Consider the following 22,494-nt stretch of genomic DNA (forward strand, 5'->3'; position numbering starts at 1 on the left):
TCTGAATAGTTCATTCAAAATAGTCCAAAGTATTTCTCATGTTTTCAAAGCTTACATATGCAGTGGAACTATAGTAGGAAAAAAATGAACTATGATGTTTGTGTTTAGGGTAAATAGCCTTGTGTTCATATAATGAGTGACATTATTATTTTTTTAATTCTCAAGAATTAAAACAATTTAAAACTTAAATAATTGTTAGTGTGATTCTTACAATACAAAATCAACACTTAATACTTTAAAATAGCAAGCATCAATAAAGATTGAGGTTCCTAGTTTTTCAGATATTTCTTGATATACCTTATAATTTTAATTTAGTATTTGCTTACGTATTCCTCAAAGAATGTTTTCCCATCCAACCACAAAATATGCACAGTATCTTGGTAGAGGTGACACAATTGACAATAAAAAATGCACATATAGTAGAAGCCAGAAAGAATATGTTGAGTTTCTGAGTTTTCTGTGTTCACTTTTAAATCTGCAGAAGATGTTCATCACAGAAAGACGAATTTTCTTGGTATAGCTCTGAAATTGTTTTTCATCTTTATCATATATCAATCAGTTTTTTTTCCAGCCAGACATATTTCAGATGTTAATACAAAACCGCGCAGCAAATGCAACCATAATCCTACAGTTGTTTTCAGATGTTATAGAATTTTAGAAGCTTTGTCAAAACTATTTTCCAACAGCATTCACATTTGTAACATATGTTCTCCTGGATCTACAAAGTTAGCTTTCTAGAGCAAGCTGGATTTTAATAAACAAACTTGAGGAGCAAATTTGATGTAAATAGTTTTTGACCTTTTCGGCCTATCCTTTCAGAAGAATACTTTCAAAAGCAATAATCTTTGTTTTCTTCATTCATAGTTTGAAAGACATGAAAGGATTTTGTTTTTTTTTTTTAAGGTGGTAGGAGACTTGATTCATGTATTCATTCATTTCTTCAAAGCTACTTATATGAGCACCTATTATGCATGAAAAAAATTTTTAAGAAACATTATCTTCTATTTACAAATAGTAATCCTGCAGCCATAAATTTACTAAAATTTGGCATTTGGTGTCAGTAGGGATAATATTTAGTAAGCATATACTGAAGGAAATAGGTATATATTTTAGGGAGAGTTTTAAAACATAGGTTAAATTATTTGGTATTTTTAATTGTGATAGAAAATAAATGGACAGGTTAATATCTTCTAGAAATCATCAACTGATACTACAGTTATGTTGGAAAAAGTTACAGAAAATTTCAAATATACCTTATTTCACAGTAGTTCTTTAGTTCCATAAGGAAATACAGGATAACGTTTAAAAATAGCCTTCAGATGTTTTTTGTAATGACATTTGAGAAATACTTAACTGCAAAATCACTTTCTACATTAACAGCTTAGAAGAAAAATTAAACTTTCATTTTATATACTTACTAATTATTATGCCTAATGACACTGAATGTATTAAAAGAGATCAAGAGGGAAATTTTTTAGAGCTATCTACCCTTAATTTTGCATGCTTGCCTGTAGTATTATGGAAAAATAGTCTATTGAGATCTACAAAAGTACCGAAAAGAAAGGGAGGAAAATATCATGGAAATTTAGTAGGGAAGAGAATGAACTAGAACATAGTGAAAGATACTGGATATTGAATATCTGAGAAAGGAAAGCTATTTTAGTAATCCTCTAGTGGCTTCTTTTATAGTATCATCTTAGTTTTAATAGTCCGAGATTGATGGGTCATTACCACTGTTATTTCCTATGACCAGATTAAAGCTATAAAGAGATGGAAAGAATGTGCCACGTGCCCTTTAAAAAGGGTACCATAAAATTACTATACCATTCTTATTAATAAACCATATGAATGAATGTGCCATACATTTAAATTATTATACCATGGGATACTCATAACATAAACAAAATACTACTTGACCTGTGACTATAAGTAACACAGCAGTCTTGATAACAGCAATTTACAGAGCTCTTGAGACAGGTGAGTAGGTTTTCCTGGTAGGGTTCTTCCTTGCAAACCATTTAAGACTGCTGCAGTTTGAAGTAAAGCAGCACTGGTCTGGTTTGAAACAGCACTAGCCTGCTTAGTTTTTATCTTTCTACTCTGCCAATTCATTATAGATTTACTAAGATGTATTTAGTTAAATTCTGGGAATGTCAGTTAAATATTAGATGAATGCTTACTGCATAATACACAATTAAAATGGTCAGTTATAATAAATTATCAAAAGTTAATAGCAACCCAAAATATCTTATGAAGATGGAATTGTCTGTAGAAATTATTATAATTAGATCTTAGTGGCTACTCATGTGGGGGAAAAGTAATGATATACTGTACATAGAGTTTTAAAAGTACATTGTGACATGTTGTTATTTATAGAAATCTACTTACCTCCTATTGTATTTCTTCTGTTAGAGTGAATTATAGATTCTTTTTAAATTTAAAATATTTTAAAGGGCATGTTTGGGGAGCCTGGGTGGCTCAGTAGATTAAGCATCCAACTCTTGACTTTGGCTCAGGTCATGATCTCATGGTTCGTAAAATCACACCCTGCGTTGGACTCCTCACTGACAGCATGGAGCTTACTTGAGATTCTCTCTCTCCCTCTCTCTTTCCTCCTCTCTTGCTTGTGCTCTCTTTCTTAAATAAAAAAAAAAAAAAAAAAACACTTAAAAATAAATGAATGAATGAATAGATAGATAAAGAGCATGGTCAACAGAGATCGTAGATAATGATAATTAGAAATTTTTCTTTAATAGAAAAAGAAGTCACTGTGTCTTTGGAAGATAATATGAAAAATTTATTCAAGTTTATTTATGATTATGTATAAGTTTTTAAATAATTTTCTAATTATCCTAAATGAAATTACACATTTAATTTAATATTCTTTTGTTAAATAAGAATGATAATTCTCACTACTTAATTATTTTCCCCACAGTCTATAAGAAAAATTAACTTACATGCTGCTAACAGTGCATCTTCAGTGTAACATATTAATAAAGATGTATAAAGTGTATATACATTTATTAAGTGCCAGGAAAATAACACAAGTTATGGATCCTAATATTAAAGCAACTTTCAAATCCAGCCATTTTATTCCCTGAGAATATTTTTCAAAGAAAGAGAAATCCATCCCCAAAATTCAAATTCCTCTTCACGGTACAGGATTCGTTTGCAGTTGTGATCTTTGCCATTGACACAGAGGTGAGGAGGAGTATATTTAGTCTGAGGTTATGACTGATGTCCAGCAGTGCCACCTTTTGGATTCATGTCAGGTATAGTTTCTACTTCCATAGAAGATCAGGTTTAGGTATAAGAAACCCCACCTGTTGCTAGGATGTGGACTGACTTTGCTTCAGGGCTGATTTTCATAGCACATGAGGACTTCCTCAGGGGCCAGTTCTGTCACCCTTCTGTCTTTGATGTATTGTAATTACCACACAGAGCAGCTATATTAAGGATGCCCAGTGCTATAGTAGCTACCAAATTAGCAGGAGGACTGTTTTGGTTTTTGTTGTTGTTGTTTGTTTGTTTGTTTTTTATTTTTTTAATTTTTTCCTTAAATAGTTTATTGTCAAGTTGGTTTCCTTATAATACTTAGTGCTCATCCCAACAAGTGCCCTGCTCCATGCCCATCACCCCCCTTGCCTTCTTCCCCACCGCCATCAGCCCTCAGTTTGTTCTCAGCATCTTTCATGGTTTGCCTCCCTCCCTCTGCTCAGCTATTTTTCCCCTTCTTCTCCTGCATCATTCTCCATTAACTTCCTCCTAATCCATCTATATGTGCAAACATATGGTATTTGTCCTCTGCCTGACTTAGTTTGCTCAGCAAAACACCCTCTAGTTCCATCCATGTTGCTACACATGGCCAGATTTCATTCTTTCTCATTGCCATGTAGTATTCCATGTATATATACACAATGGAATACTACATGTATAAATATACAACGGCATACTACATGGCAGGAGGACTTTTTGAAAGGACTGCAAATTGTTACTGTATTTTCATGCCAAAAAATATATATGGAAAATTTCTAACAGATTCCCAAGTTTCTATTGAACATGGTATGTTTACATGTTTATATTTGCATATTGGAGCACCAGGTGGGGATTATAAACTTAGTTGTATTATGTCAGCTGCCAGCTAATTGTTTTATTGGTCACCAGGCATGAACTCTAGTTATCAACATTAAATAGCCTCTTTTTTGGGTAAATATTAATATTTCTTTGGCAATTATCCTATTATTTGGAATGGATACAATATCCTTTTACTTTGAAACAGTTCTTTTCAAACTATACCTATTTCATGTGTTACTTTCATAATTTTGCCATAACTATGTAACATGTATTTTCTTATATTTTTACTTTTTAATTTTTTTGAGAAAGAGCATGCATGCATGCTTGCGAGTGGGGGAAGGGGCAGAGAGAGAGAGAGAGAGAGAGAATCTTAAGCAGGCTCCACACTGAGCATGGAGCTTTATGTGGGGCTTGACTTCACGACCCTGAGATCATGACCTGAGCCAAAACCAGGACTTAGACACTCAACCGACTAAACCACGGAGGTGCCCCTATAATATTTTTAATGTATTATAAATACTGTGATTTATTAAGTGTCTTTTTTGTGTACCAGGCATTTTGATAGATAGTTCACATGCAAGATCATGATCACTGAAACAGCCATGTAGTGTAATTATTAACTTAATTTTACAAATAAAGATAAAAGTGGCACATGGCCAGTATGTGGTAGAGCTAGAATTGATCTGAAACTACCAATTAACTGGTATTTTAACCCTTTTATCATTATGTAGTAAACCTGTTTATCTCTAATAATAGTATTCTTTTGGTTTAAAGTCTGTTTTGTCTTATATGAAAACATAATTTTTATTACTATTCAGTCTAACTATTTACATCCTTTTACTTTCAACCTTTCTGTGACTGTTATTAGTTATCTCTCTTATAAATGACATTAGCTGGATTTAGTTTTTTTTTTTTCTTCTAGTCTGATGGTCTCTATCATTTAATTGGCCACCTAATCAGCTTGCATTTATTTTGATTTATTAAATATTGGAATTAGTTCTACTATCCTATTTTATATTTTCCATTTTTATTATTATGTTTCCTCTTTCCAAATGGTTTTTAATTGAATTGTATTTATTTCATTTCTCCCCTCTACCATTCTGTAAATTATACCATTTCTATGATTTAAGTGCCTAGTTTACTGTTTCATATATATAGTTAAATAATACATTTAAAGTTAATAGTACTTCTATTCCCTCCTAGGAAAAAAAGTTACTATAGTACACTTTAGCTCTGCTATCATTCCACTGCCATTTACATATTTTTTCCAGTGTTTTAATTATGTTGTTTTCTTTCTCCCTTTATCAGATGTTATTTTGCTTTTAAATGCTTTATGTTGGCCCACATGTTTTCTAGTTTCTTTGCTAACCATCCTTATGTCTTAAGACTTTCATTTTGGGAATATTCCCTGTCTTCCTGAAATACACCCATTAGAATGTCACCAGTGGGGGCCATTAAGGCTTAGAGGGGACCCGAGGTTTTCCTTGTTCTTTAAGGGCCTTGGCTCCTGCAGGGATTTCAGTTCTAACTCCCCACTGGGCCTGCTCTAAATTTCTCATCTGCAGAACCTCCCAAAACATTCATAATCCAATAAGCAATCTGTTTTCACTTCTCTCTTGGTCTTTTGTCTAAGGGCTTTCTTGTGAACTGGGATTTGTTATTTGTAATGGGTATTTTTTGCAATTTTCACTTAATTTCTAGGCATCTGGGAGTGAAAATATTTTCAGAATGTATCATCTACCACATTGTTAGAAGAGGTGTTTAATATTTAACGCATTACTATTTTCTTGAGTTTTTAAATCTACTCACTTAAATGATTATATTTAAAATGAAATTAATGAATAAGAAAATAATCGTGTATGTAAAAAGCAATAAGTCCTATCTCCCTAGGGACTTTATTCTAACTTGGAGAGCAGGTGTCAGGGCAGGCCAAGGAGAATTGCATCTTGAGCTGACAGTGAGATCTAAGGTGTTGAGAAAATAGCAGTTGGGGACATCAAGGGAGAAGGTTGGGGGAGCTGAGGCCAGGAAAATGAGGACAGAAAGGAGCTCAGCAGAAAAAGAACCACTGGAGATGTACGGAAGAATGTTAGCTAGGGAATGGAGAAATAACATGAAGAGTAAAGAGAGATTACAGCTAAGATGGAAGAAGAGATTCTGGGAATTCAGAGGATATTGGAATTTAAGGAAGGAAAATGGGTTGACCTCTGATCAAAGGAGCAATTGGTAATCCTCAAATAGAGAGCAGTTTGTAATCAGTCCCAAAGCCCAGATGGTCTGTAGGCTGTCTGCCTGCCCTTAGAGGCTACTTTCAATTCAGATGCCAATCTTATTCAGTCAGGTGTGGCCAAGATGACAAGATACGAGACCCATCACACTGAACACAAGTAAATGTGTATGACCTTTTTTTACTCAAAAGGGAGCAGTGTAACTGGGAGGCATTTCCAGTACAGGTTGCTGAAAAGCAAAAAAACAAAAACAAAACAAAAAAAAAAAACAATAAAAAATTTATCATAGGTCTTCAATTCACAGACTGATACAAAATATTTGGGGAGAATGATCACTGTACCACAAGTACAATTGACTCTTAAACAATAGCATTTGAGTTGCACAGGTCCACTTATATGTGGATTTTTTTTTCAGTATGTGCAGTACAGTGCTGTAGATGTATTTTATCTTCTTTGTGATTTTCTTCTAACACTTCCCTTTCTCCAGCTTATTTTTTTGAAAGAATACAATATATAATACATATACAAAATATATTCATCACCTATGCTTATTGGTAAGGCTTCTAGTTAACAATAGACTATTAGTTAAATTTGGGGGAAATCAAAAGTTATATGCAGAATTTTGACTGTGCAGGGAGCCAGTGCCCTTGGCCCCCACAGTGTTCAAGAATCAACTGTAATTAGAATTTCATGGACAGCAGGGCACTGAACAGATATGTGTGGGTATCTTGGAGGTAGAAACAGATACATGTCCCTGGAAAAGATTTAGAGCTTAGATAAGTACCCATAAGCAATCAATGCAAGTTGTCTACAGAATGTATTTAGGAAGTTTTTCATCCAGATAGTCATATTGACAGATAAGAAATGTGTGATATGGGATGATTTTTTAATGTTTTTGTATTCCAGCTTTTATACACTGAATATTATACACCCGCTTTTGTTGAACAGTGTGCGTATGTGTGTTACAAACATGCATTTAATTGCATTTATAATAGCCTTGAAATACATGAGGATATATATTTAAGTAGCTACTTGCAGCCATTAAGATACTAAACTATTTCTTAGAACAAATATAAAAACATGTTAGCTTACCCAGTATTTGAACAGAATAATTATATTCTTCCCACCTTATTATCTACCTGGTTCCCAAATTAAAAAAAAAAAAAACAAAAAAACCCTAGTTTTTAAATTCCTCCTGTCCTCCTTCTAATGCATTGTTCCTCAATGTTTTTACCATTATCAACCCCCTAAGAAGCCTTTTAGATGTTCTTTTCCTAATTGTCCTTCCCCCATGACATTGTAATATCACAGATAACTCTATATCTGTTTATATACTGTGACTGTTTAGAGAACCACCAACTGTTACATTATCTAAGAAATGTTTACTCCTCTTACCTCTGCCATGAACCAGTTATTACTCCTTGGAAGCATATCACTCCCATTGAGAATGCATGTTGAGATGAGTCATCAAGACTTATTGATTTTACTTCTTAAACAGAACTCATGAACATTACAGAGAACAGAGGTGTTTATTCCCCTCTAATTGCCAGCCAAAAACTATCCGAATTTTTTAAGAAAGAGACTAAAAACCTCCTACCATGAACCTAGGAGACAACTACATCTTTAACCTATAAATGATAGAAAACAGCTTTTAAATTTAGTGAAATCTGGACTAAAATGAGGGAAAACACCAAGAGTAGATCCTGACTTATTCACCTATTGAGCAGAATGTGGAGCTCTCTAAACTAAATGGCACGGCTTTGGAAAGCCCCATCAAAAAAAAATCCCATCTACAATCTGTGAGAAATAGGGACAGTTTTATCACTGGAAAACACTGAAAGAATGTTCTATGCCTTAGAGTAGCATATGACATCAACTCAGAGGAGAAGCCTCACGAGTCAGCTATGGCAGAGAGTCTATTGGGGGATGGAGAGGGATCAATATGGCAAAAGCTATTTGATGTAGTTTACAAAGAAATAGATTTCTATAACACAATTATAATACATGTATCTTTATTATTAACCTTATGGAAATTTTGAAAACATCACCGGTCTGGATAATTCTACCATTATTCAAAAATAAGCAATAAGATGACACAATCCATCCACCTCCAGGCATGACAACATAGTATCAGACTAACCTTCCTACCTCTAAAACTACAAAAATGAACAAGCAAATGTTTCAGGGTATTTGGAAGCATTGAAATAGGCAAAAATTTGAAGGACTTCAATCTTTGAAAGAGAAAAACATGAAATAAATGCCAAATTTGCCCCAGTTTTATTTGAAGGTACTTTCCAATTCAGTGACATGGGATAATAGAACCCAAGCAGAAAGCAGCAGTCTTACTGGGCTAAGGAGACAGATCACTAACGAAGGAGCTGTAAACTGTGCATGAAGGGCTCCAGGATTTGCTAGAGTCCCCTAACGAAATTTGTTCACTACTGATGTGAGCATGCACAAGGAAAGACTCCAAAAAACCAAACAAAAAGTAGCAGCTAGAAAATTAAAGAGCTGAGCAACAATTCCAGCAGTGCCCAATGCTGGAGACACAGATAGCCTTCAGTTTCCATAGTCAGAGGGGTTTGAAAAATACCTTGTGGGGTGGGGGGCACCTCAGTGGCTCAGTGGGCCGAACATCTGACTTCGGCTCAGGTCATGATCTCACTGCTTTGGAGTTCAAACCCCCCATCAGGCTCTGTGCTGACACCTTGATGCCTGCAGCCTGCTTCAGATTCTGTGTTTCCCTCTCCCTTTCTCTCTCTGCCCCTCACTCACTCACTGTCTCTGTCTCTGTCTCTCTCTCTCTCAAAAATTTCATTTAAAAAATGAAAAAATACTTTGGCCTCTTATATGATTTCTGGAAGGGCCAAACCCCAAGAATAAGCATAATACTCTACAAGTAATACCAAAGCCTTAAAATCAACTCTGACCAGGATCAAGATGACTTCTCTCTAGCAACCAAAACAAAATGTTACCCTTATTGAAGGAAATTAAGAGAGTAAACATCTACAGTGTCTGGCATCTAATTAAAATTTTGGGGGCATGATTTAAAAATTAATAAAAAAGGACCAACTGACTAAAACCAACAATACAATTTTTATATAAGGCCTTAAAATATCCATGATTAATATGTTCCAGAAAACAAAGAAAGATGGATGTTTTCTACAGAGACCTGAAACCCATTTTAAAAAGTTAAACAGCAATCCTAAAACTAAAAGATACAAAAAAATTTAATAGGTTTAATGGCATATTAGAAGCAATAGAACAGAGAATTCGTGAGCCGGTCAGTGGAAAGTGTATAAATTTGTGCACAAAGAGAAAATAAGAAATAAACTGGAGAAGGACATAGAGACATTTGGAGCATAATGAAAAAGTCTTCTAATATACATGAAGTTGGGATTCCAGAAGGAGAGGAAATGGCATAAACAATACTTGAATACTGAGGTACTAGCTGAGAGTTTTCCAAAACTAATGAAATACATCAAATTATAAGTCCAAAATCCTTTAAAAATCCCAGGTCTATAAAGAGAAAAAAAGTCTATCAATATCATGATCAAAGTACTGAAAACTGAAGAAAAGAAAAAAACATTTCTTAGAAGAATCTCAGCAGAAAAAAAAAGAGACATTATTGTTCACTGCTTCACTGAAGCAACAATGTAAGACTGGCTGAAATTTCAACAGATACTGTGAAAGCCAAAAAGCAATGAAATGACCAAAGGAAAAAGTGCTTTAGGAAAAAAATAAAAACTTCCTGCTTAAATTTTATGCTTAATAAATATTACCCATCAAAAATATCCCACAGATGAAGGAAGGGAGGGAGGGAAAGAGGAAAGGAGGAAGAAGGAAGGAAGGAAGAAAAAAAACCGTAGGAGATTCATCACAAATAGACCTGTAACTCCATGTTGAAGAAAAATATCCCCAGTCAGAAACACTAAATTTGAGGAAAGAATGAACACTGGAAAGAGCTAATGATAACAACAGCATCTTGTGGTAGTTACAACATATGTAGAAGTAAAATATATAAAACAAGGTGGAAATGGAAAAAGTAGAATTGAACTGTTTTAAAACTTTGCATTCTTCTGAAAGTGGTAAAATGTCTAAAGAAGTTTCTAAAAAGTCAAGGTACATATTTTAATCCTTAGAGTGTCCACTATTAAATAATAAAAGAACACATAACTCAAATTCTGATAGTGAAGAGAAAAGGCACAGAATTAATCTAGTTAGGCAAAAATGGTCAGTTCCAGTTATATCAGTAATTGTATCAAAAGTAAATGGTCTAAACACATATATCCACTGTCATAAAGTGAAAAAAGGAAGATCTCAGTGAAGAATACACAAATATTTAAATGGAACGATCAGTTGTATGCCAGTAAGTTTTACAATTCAGATCGATATTAGCCAAACTGTAACCAACAAGCCAAATCTGTTCCACTGCCTATTTGTGGAAAAAAAAAGGTTTATTGGAACACATCTATACTCATTTGCCTATATATTATCTATGGATCTTTACCCACCAAATAACAAAGGTGAATAATTGCAACAGAGACAGTCTTGCCCACAAAGCCTAAAATATTTACTATCTGGCCCTTTACAAAATAAGTTTCCCTAACCCTGACTTAAATGAAATGTACAAATTTCTTGGAAAGCACAACTTACCAAAAATGACATAAGAAAAAATAAAAACTTTTAAGAGTCCTATATCCGGGTTTTTTTTTAATTTTTAAAATGTTTATTATTGAGAGAGAAAGGAGACAGAGTATGAGAGGGGGAGGGGCAGAGAGAGAGGGAGACACAGAATCTGAAGCAGGCTCCAGGCTCAGAGCTGTTAGCACAGACCCTGAAATGGTGACCAAACCCATGAACCATGAAATGACCTGAGCCAAAGTTGGACACTTAACGAACTAAGCTACCCAGGCATCCTGTGAGAGTCCTATATCTGTTTTTTAACTGATTCTGTAATTATTTTAATGCTTCCCACGAGGAAAACTCCTTACCCAGGTGGACTCACTGATAAATTATTCCAAATAGTTAAAAAATAATTCTCTTAGGCTTATACCAATTTCTCTGAAAAACACTTCCAAAATATTTTTGTAGAGCCAGCCTATCCTTGATAAATTTGAAACAGGAAAATTATAAACCCAAATCTCTCATTAAAATAGATTAAACAAAATTTAGCAAATTGAATCAAGATAGACGCATAATGGATGGATGGATGGATAGATGGATAGATTGATTTTGAGAGAATGAAAATACATTATGGCAAAAATTTTTGTTCCATAAATGCAAAATTTATCATTTTCTCTATGTAATTCATTACAGAACTAAATAAATTATCTCATCATCTCAATAGAAACATAAAAAAAGTATTTGATAAAATTCATCACATGTATATGATAAACTATCATAGCAAACTAAGAACTTTTTTAAAATGGTAAAAGTTACCTACAGTAACCCTACAACAAGCATTATACTTAATGGGGAAACACTGGACACTTTTGCTCCAATTCCACTGAGGCCATTCTCACGACTTCCGCTGAACATTATTCACATGGCCCTAGCCAGTGTTGGACCTGCCAGTAAGCCAATATAGCAAGAAAAAATAAGTTAATAAAAGCTATAAAGATTGCAAATGAAGAATTTAAACTGTCATTATTCACAGTTTATATGATTGTTCATATTAAAACCCAAAAGAATCTATAAAACAACTACTAGAATTATTAAATGAATTTAGCAAAGTCACTGGATATGATGTGAATATACAAAAATTATTTGTATTTTTATGAACTAGCAACAAGCATTAGGAAATTAAATTTGTAAAATACCATTAGTGCAATATGATCAGAAATAAGAAATACTTAGGAATTTGTCTACTACCTAGGAATATATGTGTCCTCAATACTAAAGACTATTTATAGCCCCACCCATGTGTATTTATTTGTATGAGTGAAATTCAATAAGAACTGCACAGAGGCAATTACTTGAGAAAAGCTGGCATATTTGAAGTGATAGAATGTAAGTAGTGATCTAATTTAAGTGTATCCCTTAGTTCTAACTGATGTATGTTATCTAAATAGGTCCACTAGACATGGTCAGGAGGTATTTGATGCCATCCTGGTTGTCAATCATCAGTCCTGTACTTTTAACTAATGAAAATTTTAAGATAGATGCCTGGGAATTGTGTCTTAATGTTAATTAGCCAGTTTCTGTTTGTATTCAATTTGTGATTAGTAACTTGTGTATTGATACAAATAGCTTGGCTTGACTTTTATCATTTTTGTAAACAGTAGTGTGAATTTATGTATATTACAGCCATCTTTTAATATGCCTTATGGTCCCTTTTCAAGCTTATCTTAGAATCTTGGCAGACCTCCAGATTCTTTTAGTGTATTGAATATTTATAAAGTTATTATAATTTATCAATCTTTTCTTTTTAATTCTTGTTTGAAATGAGTTTCCAGTTTGGCTATTACCATGATTTCATTGATTCACAATTGCTTATACTTTGCTATATATGAAATTGGTATGTATTTTACATTTGATAACATGCCATAGTTTAATTAGAAGCATTTTTGTTTCTTAAAAACACATAAAATAATAATGTACCTTAATATTGATGATATCTTTGAACTTATTAAATGCATACACATTATTCTTTACCACCTTTACCATTTTATGTGAACTATATCACACCCAAGTCATATGTATTACTTACAGTGTGAGCCTAAGTGGTAATCACCACCAGACATCCTTTGCAGTACCTATGAGATCCCTAAAATTGTGCTGATTTCAGTATATGAACTTTTTTTATTATCTGTAGTTCAAGGATCCCATAAGCCATAGAACAGATACTGAACCAGTTTCCTATGCAGGCTTTGCATGTACTGGTTCTACATATAAAGTAGATTTCCTGTTCCTAATGGTCAGCTTGCCACTTCTGGTTAAATGAAATTTGTTCTCAACTAAATACTCTTAAGATCAGTTAGTCATTTTAACTGAAAACCAGATTCTAATCTTGCATTATTATACTTTGTCAACAAATGACTCACAGACCTCTCATTATATTGTGAATATTTATATCAAATGGAGCCAGTTTGTCGAAGTTTTATTTTTTTGCCCTTCAGGCTTACTGTCTGCAACTACAATAAAACAGGCTAAATAATTCACTTTTCTTCACATCTACAATTTAATGTGTCTACTCAAGTTCTGCCCTTTTAGTATCTTCATTTACAGACTAGGCATTTTACTGTAAGAAATGATTTCTTTCTTTTCCTTTGATAAATAAAAACACATCTGTTACCTTGAATTTGTATCCGTATATTTTGCAATAAATGCTGCTTTAGTTTCTAGTGTAGACCAACCATTAATATTAATTACATCTTTTATTTTATTTTTAAGTTTATTTTTATTTATTTTGAGTGGAGAGAGGGGAGGGGCAGAGAGAGAATCCCAAGCAGACTCCATGCTGTCAGCACAGAGCCCAGTTATAGGGGGCTTGTTCCCACGAACCACAAGATCATGACCTGAGCTGAAATCAGGCACCCCAGTTACAATTCTAAGCCAAGCTTCTATTTTATAGAGAAAACTCAGAGTTAGAAAATTCAGCATAGCAGGCTGTCATATGCAAGAAATTTAGCACACTAGCAAGTTACATAGCACATATAACAGAGCATCCTGCACCTACAATATCCCTTAGACATTCTCTTAAAGTTGCAAAAATGAAGATAAACCTTATCAAAGGCAAAGCTACTGGATACCATATGAAAATTAGAGGCATTTTTAATGTACATATATATGTATATATATTCCTTGGTTATTAACCAAGTTTTATATTCTGATTTACTTAACAGTTATCCAGATATTCAAAGACATTTTTATTAATTGATGAAATATAATGCTAATGCTAAATCTAAAAGTTAACTAATCACTTGGAAATTTTAAGCTGACACTCTAACCAGCTTAATTACTATTGATATCATCAGACTTTTATGACAATTATAGTTCAGTTTAGTTATTACATAATTTTACCTTTTTTATAATCTCAAACATTATTGGAAGAAATATTAATTTACCCATTAAGTAAAACCAGTATAGGAACTTTAGGAATTCTAGATTAATCTGTCTGTCTATGAAAACTAACATAAGTCTTTAAAAGTAAAAAAAGATTTTGTGCTTATATACATGCTGATTAAATCTGTAAGAAGACATAAAGCTATTTTTTTAAGTTGAGATATAATTCACATACCATAAAATTTACCCTGTGAAATGATGCAGTTTAATGGTTTTTAATATAGTCACAGTTAGGTGTACAATCATCACAACTATCTAATTCTGGAACATTTTTATCATCCCCCACAAGAGACCCATACCCATTAGTTGTCACTTCCCATTTCTTCTATTTCCCGGTGACCTCTAATCTACATTTGTCTCTGTGGATTTGACTATGGGACTTTGCACTTAAATGGAATCATACAATAAGTAGCCTGTTGTATCTAGCTACTTTCACATAGTGTAACGTTTTTAACTTCATCCATGTTTATAGCATGAATCAGTACTTCATTCCTTTTTATGGTTGATAATATTCCACTGTATGGATATACCACATTTTGTTTGTCCATCATTTTGTGAACATTTGAGTTGTCTTCTTTTTAGCTATGAAGAATTATGTTGATGAGTATTCATATATAACTTTTCATGTGTATGTGTGTTTTAAATTCTCTTGAGTATATACTTAGGCATGGAATTGCTAGGTCATATGGTAACTATGTTTAACTTTTGAATGGAATTACTGAGTCATTCAGTAACTCTGAATTTCATTGAACCTTATCTAAGTTAACTAAACTGTCAGGCTTTTCCAAAGCAGCAGCATCATTTTATTTCCCCCTCAGCAGTGTATGAGGATCCTAGTTTCTTCAGATTCTTATCAACATTTGTTATTGTCTCTTTTTTATTACAGCTATCTTAGTGTGTATGAAGTGGCATTTTGTTGTTCTCATAAGGCTGTTTCTAAGCCAAATTTATTGAACTAGTTTGATATCTCTAAGTTTTCACTTTGTGGATTTAAAATCTTATATTACAATTCTTCTGGGTTAGCAATTCCTTGAAAATTTTTTTCTTAAAATGCAAGCATATTCAAAATATTAGAATTTAAGTTTATTTTTTCTGTAGAGATTCTTCAATTACCTATATTAGAATTACATAAGTACCTACTTATCTGTATAGATCAGTCAGAAACAGGAGCTCTCTTAAACTTCAGATGCCTTGGGATCTAATATCTATCTGCCTGGACAGCTATCCTAGGGTGCACAAAGAGTAAGAGGTTTTTATTTTCAATAATAAAGACTGTTTTTAAGCATTCCAAGGGAACTGGCAACTTGAGTTTTACCACTTAGCCATAGGGCCAAAATTAACATGGAAACCAAAGCCCAGACTTTTAAGGGCAGTTCTTTTTTTCAGTACACACAAGCCATTTTCATAAGTGATGTGAACTTCTAGTAGCAAAAAGACATATAAAAAGACTAACAAGCCAGATTTTCTGTCCTTCACCATCCAACTTGTAATATATCCTGATGTCTGCCATCTAGCAGATTTAATTCCACAGATGGAGTTCCTGTTGTTGCTGCCATTTGTGAGGAATGTATCATTAGTCACAAGCAAACAAAATAAGAGCCATATTTACCAAGGACCAGAAATGAACAAAGAAACATGGAAAACCAGAGTCAGTAAAAAGAAAGCAGAGACTGAAAGTCATGTTTTCTTGGCACTTGTTTAATGGCAGCCTTGCGCTTAAGGAGTTCATGAGGTGCTCTTTTCCACCAACAAAGTTTAGTTGGATCCAGCAAAATGTCCACTTGGGCATTTTGCTGGGACTCCCAACATAATCAAAACATAATTCTCTTGGGGCGCCTGGGTGGCTTAGTCGGTTAAGCGTCCGACTTTCGCTTAGGTCATGATCTCGCGGTTCATGGGTTCGAGCCCCGCATCGGGCTCTGTGCTGACTGCCAGCTCAGAGCCTGGAGCCTGTTTCAGTCTGTGACTCCCTCTCTCTCTGACCTTCCCCTGCTCACGTTGTCTCTCTCTCTCTCCTAGAAATAAATAAAACATTAAAAAAAAAAAAAAACATAATTCTCAGGGTGCCTAGTGGCTCAGTCAGCGAAGCACCTGCTCTTGACTTGGGCTCAGGTCATGACCTCATGGTTCGTGAATTCAAGTCCTACATCAGGCTCTGTACTGACAGTGTCGAGCCTGCTTGGGATTCTCTGTCTCTCTTTCTGCCCTTCCCTCACCTGTGCTCGCTCTCTCTCTCTCTCTCTCTCTCTTTGTTTCTCACTCTCTCACAAAAATAAATAAGTAAACATAATTCTCCAAATTAAAACACAGTAGTAAGAAAGACACGTAGCAAATATTGAAGTTTTAATTACTTAGTGAGAAAACCAACAGGGTGATATACTGGTTCCAAAGATGGTCCTAGAAGCTGTGTACTTATATGTGCATATATATAGTCATTGAAAAAAAAAAAAGGAATACTGGTGTAAGATTATAAATTTAGATTCAAAACTGGATAAATGTTCTGTAGGTCAATAAAACCATAACCCTTTGGAGTTACCACTTCTTCTAAATAGTAATCATTTGTTCTTATCAGTTTTATTCAAGTTAACATCTAGCTTTACAGAGTTGTAAAATATTTGTAGCATGAATATTATAAGAGTAAATAGTAAGTAAAAATGTTACATTCCCCTGGAGAGTCAAATGACCTGTAAGTAGGCTTGTTAGATAATGCTCAAGCATGGCATTAAAAAAGTAAGGCAGCTTTTTTTTTTTTTTTTTTTTTTGGTCTAAGATCCACATTAGATTTTTCCTTGGTTGGGAGCATTTATTAGTCTGAACAATTGGGAAATGGGGTGTATTTAATGTAATATGAAAGATAAGCTATAGAGCAGTTTTTTGGTTGTGTTGAACATGTATTTTTAAGAGACAGATCCAAACAAGTATGTCACTTGACAGCTAGCTATATAAATCTGCAGTTTCAGACTGAGTACTGAACACAGGTGGAGAAAAACAATTGGAATTTGCAGCATATAGATAATAAGTAAAACCTGGGACCAGAGGAGACATCTAGCTAAGTAGTCTCATACAGAAGAAGATAGGTCAGAGGGCTCAGCACTGAAGAACTCCACTATTTAGTGATGAAAGAGGATAAAGGTCTTGCCAGTGAGGCACTGGGTAGGAAAATCATAAAAATAAAGTGTTTCAAGATCAACAGACTCAAACACTTTGTCATATACATGATTTATTGGAGGTCAAAAGAATAAGGACTGTGCAACGATCAGACTTTGCTATGTGAAGAAGTCATTGGTGACTTTGATAAAAGGCAGCTTTGGTGAAGTAGCAAGGACAAAGCCTGATTTAAATTAGTTCAGGATAGAATAGGAAGAGAGGATGTATGGACAACTGTTTGAGTAGATTTTAAGCAAAAAGTCAGTAGCCAGATGGGTTATGTCATAGTCTGTTTGTATACTGACATCACTTTTTTTGCTCCCTGCTCATAAATCTTCAGTTCACTCAGCAATGGGAATGGTACTGTGTGGCAAATTTAGTGATGTAGAAAGTACATGGTGATCTAAAATAACTAATAGAAAATAGAAGACAAAGGGCTGGGGGTGCCTGGGTGGCTCAGTCAGTTAAGCATCCGACTTTGGCTCAGGTCATGATCTCACGGCTTGTGAGTTCAAGCCCCACATTCAGGCTCCCTGCTGTCAGCACAGAGCCTGCTTCAGATCCTATGTCGTCTTCTTTCTCTCTCTGCCATTCCCCCACTCAAGCTGTCTCTCTTCCTTTCTCAAAAATAAACAAACATTTTAAAAAATTATGAAAGAAAAGAAAACAAGGGGCTGGGAAACAATAGCCATGACAATAGAGGGACTCTTAGAAGCTTATGAAGCAGAAAGCCTTAAAGTAATGTCCTAAAGAATTCTGGCGCTAAATGAAACTAAATGATAGGAATAGTTTTCCAGGCAATGGAGGTTGAACAAATAAAAGGCTACAAAATAGGCAAATGGCATATTGAGGCACCTGAGTGGTTTAGTAGGTTGAGTATTTGACTCATGATTTTGGCTCAGGTCACAGGGTTGTGGAATTGAGCCCTGTGTAGGGCTCCATGCTGTATGTGGAGCCTGTTTAAGATTCTCTCTCTCCCTCTGCCACTCTCCCCAGATCACACTCTCTCTCTTTCTAAAAAGAAAAAAAGAAAGCATATTTGTACTAAAATGGTAACTTCTCATGGATTAAACTACCCTGACTGATTAGACCCCAGAAACCTCTGCCCTCAATTAGGTAAACAGAATTAAAAATGCTTTAACATGTTATTATTGATTATGATATTCTAGATTCTTTAGGAAGCTATGAACAGTCATAATATCATATAAGAATATTATAAAGATTCTTGGGGTGCCTGGGTGGCTCAGTCAGTTGAGTGTCTGACTCTTGGTTTCGGCTCAAGTCATGATCTCATGGTTTGTGGGATAAAACACTACATCAGGCTCTGTGCTGGTAGTACAGGGCCTGCATGGGATTCTCTCTCTTGCTCTCCACCCCTTCGCTGATTGCTGTCTGTTATTCTCTCTCTCTCTCTCTCAAAATAAATAAATAAACATTTTTTAAAAATGTTTTTAAGATCCTAAATAAAATATTTTTTGAGGAAAAGGTATACCATTTATTCACAAAATCATTTATAACACAACTTCTTAATCCCCTAAATGGTAATCAATAGAAAGATTTACCTAATTTTTTTCAGAAATTTTGTCAGCATAATATGCGCTGGTGGTATAATGGTGAGCATAGCTGCCGTCCAAAATTTTTGTCAACAAAGGAGAGCATTTCATTGCTGGGGTTAAATATCCATGAAAAAATAAATGTTTAAATCTTCTTAGCTCATCTTGAATACGTTTTCATGATACAAATATTATTGAAAACATTTCCCTATACTTTTAAATTTTTCTAGAGCCTAAAGAACACTATTGAAACTTTTACAATACTTTTTGTGAAATAACTTTTAAAATACAAATTGAAGTTGTAATAGAATTCCATTTTCATGGAAATAATTAGGGGAAAAAAAGGTACCTGTTAGTTTACCCATACTTTACTATAAAGGTAAAAATAAAATCATTAGAAGGGTGGTTTCCAATAACTCCTGTGAGGAGTGGGCTGAAAAGATTGATGAGGAAGTAAAGAAACTATTGATTTCTCAGTCACAGGTGTTTAACTGCAGATGAAAATGATGATTGCAAAACTGACCAAATTGTGACATTACTTTGTGTCCTTCAGCTGAAGTCTGCAAGTAAAATAGTAGAAAAAGCAGGTAGCAAGAGCAGACTTAAGGAGAGGTGGCAGACTTAGGTAATGCATTGAAATAAACTGCTGAGGAATCAGAAGAAATTTACTGGAACATTTATCAGGAAAGAAACTCCACTGGAGTTGGGAATATAAACCCTACAGGAATCAGTTTTGGACTGACTGTTCATGTTTTGAAAAAGAATTTTCATAAAATGCATAGCAAAATTATCAGATTTGCAAATGGCTTTAAAGACTTTGAATTAATGAAAAGTTGATTAGAATGGATTGAAAGAATATAAATATTATTAATGATATGGACCAATTAAAGTAATACAACTAAGTATTAAAAATTCCAAATGATACCTATCAAAGAAGGGTTTCATTTTTCAATTCAATTCATGGAAGGATCCTAAAGATCAAACAGTCTTGTTTCTTTTCCATTGCTTCTAGCTTTCCACAGTCTCACTCTTCCACCTTTCTCAACTCACTCCATATTAATTTCCCTTTCTTCTAAAACACTCATTATATATGTGTCCACAAATATGTTACATGATCCCAAGAATTTGTTTCATATTTCTAATCATATTAGGATTTATCCCAACATGAGTATTAAATGTCATCACTGTTAAAAGATGCTATATTAAGGGGCACTTGGGTGGCTCACTCAGTTGAGCATCCAACTTCAGCTTCGGTCGTGATATCACAGTTAATGAGTTTGCGGCCCGCATTGGGCTCTCTGCTGTCAGCACAGAGCCCACCTCAGATCCTCTGTCCCCTTTTCTCTCTGCCCCACCCCTGCTCTCTCTTTCTATCTCTCTCAAAATAAATAAATAAATAAATGCTATATTAATGTATTTTGTACTTGAAAACAAGAAATAGAAAAATCAAAAGTCAAGATGGTGCTAAGTATCATGTAAGCCAATTTTTTGCAGTTGCTTTAAGGAAACATAAAATAACAAGGGTCATTTCAGATCTCTCAAACTAGATCTTTATTGGACCAAAAGGGGCCGGTCTAGATGGGTACATAACTGCATATGCAATGTCATTTATAAGATTTAAAGAATCTTAACATTTATGGCTCCCAACTTGCCTGCCCTACTTCTCTCCCCAGTTCATAGATACACATTTACTTTGGCAGATAAAGGTGTTTTTTTCCCCACTAATGGTGCCTGAAATTCTCAACAATAATTTTCTCATTTAGGAGAGAAGGGCAGTAATCTGTTCAGATAAATTAGTACAGTCTGGGAACATAGACAAGTTTTGATAGGAAAAAAAAAAATCTCAACCTGAGCATATGAATTTGAAATACAGAAAGAGAAAAATGGGATGAAATTTGGAGGAGATGGAGCATGAGGGGATAAGGAAGTAGGAGGGAAATGCAATTTTCTTTGCCTCATTAGCAGTGTTTCCTAGACTCATTAAGCCTCAGGTAGCAAAAGAGATGTCTGTTAGTTGGAACTAAAACAGAGTTGTTTTCGTTTTTTTAAACCTTGTGTGGCAAGCTCAGAGTATCCATTTTTTATATTTTTTCCACAGAAATGTAAATAAACTTGTCTTACTGATTTAAATATCCTTGTTTTACTTTGAAAGTAACACAATAAAAAATTAGTAACATTCACCTCCTTGTGGATAACATTGGTTGCATTTGTTTTCACTAAACATTTATGAACTCCTGTGTTGAAATACTGTTGTTTTGAGCTATATAGCTTTAAGACTACTACACAACTGGCTTTTTCCCCTAAAAATTTGCCTGGATTATTTCAAAATAAATTAGATTTAGAGTTTCAGTCTTGCTGACCTGTAATTTATGGATGCATATATGTTTTTACTTTGTAAATATAGTTCATTTACCCCTAAAATGCAAGGCAGACGGATGGGGACTTCTGGAAGAGCCATCATGAAGAGCACCAGTGTGAGTGGGGAGATGTACACACTGGAGCATAATGACGGCAGTCAGTCTGACACAGCTGTGGGTACAGTTGGAGCAGGTGGAAAGAAAAGGAGATCCAGCCTGAGTGCCAAAGTGGTTGCCATAGTGTCTAGAAGGAGTAGAAGCACATCCCAACTAAGCCAAACAGGTGAGTGAAGTGAATTCAATTTAGACACCTCGAGTTCTTGCTGGAGAGACAAAAGTGGATCCTCATGCTGTGGCTTGGAACTGATGGCAGAGCGTATTGGTTCTTTTTTGCAAAAGAAGTTTATTTTTCTGTCTCTGAAAATCTGTTACATGCACATGTTTATTTTTTTTTTCTGTGCGACTGTCTAACAAGGTATAATTTATCAATTTGTAAAGTGGCCAGATATTTTCCTTCAAGTTACAAAAAAAAGTGAAGCCATGTTTATAAATATGCAAGGAAATGCAAAGAAGTGTTAAAGATCCAAATTGATTTATATGCAAGAAAAGCAACAGGATTCTCCTTTTCAAAATGTTCCATAATATAATTACCTATAATTTAGGCTCTATCTATATTTTGATGGAAAAGAATGTTAGTTGTGCAACTTGAAATACAGTCTTCAAAGTACTGTATGAATATAATTATTAAACTGTGATTGTTATATTTTCAGTGTAAGTTAAAAACCCAGCCGTTATTTTTACTTTAAAAAATGGGTCAGTGGATTTCTTCAAAGAATAATGTCTTAATAGAAATTTGAGTTTCGGATATTTTCTACTGCTTATAAATCTTAAAAGCTTTATGTCCTCAAGGTATATACAGAAAAGCAAACCCAGAAGGGAGAATGGTTATTTCTGTACTATAAAATATTTTTTAAATTGCCCAAAGTTACATAATATCTGATCAGACATATGAGATAATTCATTACTATGTTCAGTACTGTGGAAAACCAAAGGTAAGTGAAATACTGA

The 22,494-nt window shown here is 34.2% G+C and overlaps 1 protein-coding gene across 4 annotated transcripts in view; it reads left to right on the forward strand.

Annotated features, from left to right (window-relative positions):
• The window catches only part of RIMS1 (regulating synaptic membrane exocytosis 1), a 477,312-nt gene that overhangs the window by 391,203 nt on the left and 63,615 nt on the right, over nucleotides 1-22,494 (forward strand). For all 4 annotated transcript variants that reach the window (XM_039248922.1, XM_039248923.1, XM_039248925.1 and 1 more), the window contains one exon: nucleotides 21,474-21,709. In XM_039248922.1, coding sequence (XP_039104853.1) covers nucleotides 21,474-21,709 — 236 coding nt within the window. The remainder of the gene's footprint in view (nucleotides 1-21,473; nucleotides 21,710-22,494) is intronic.

This window comes from Hyaena hyaena, unplaced genomic scaffold, assembly GCF_003009895.1.
Source record: "Hyaena hyaena isolate Hyena2069 unplaced genomic scaffold, ASM300989v1 scaffold_322, whole genome shotgun sequence".
Classification (NCBI taxonomy): Eukaryota; Metazoa; Chordata; class Mammalia; order Carnivora; family Hyaenidae; genus Hyaena; species Hyaena hyaena.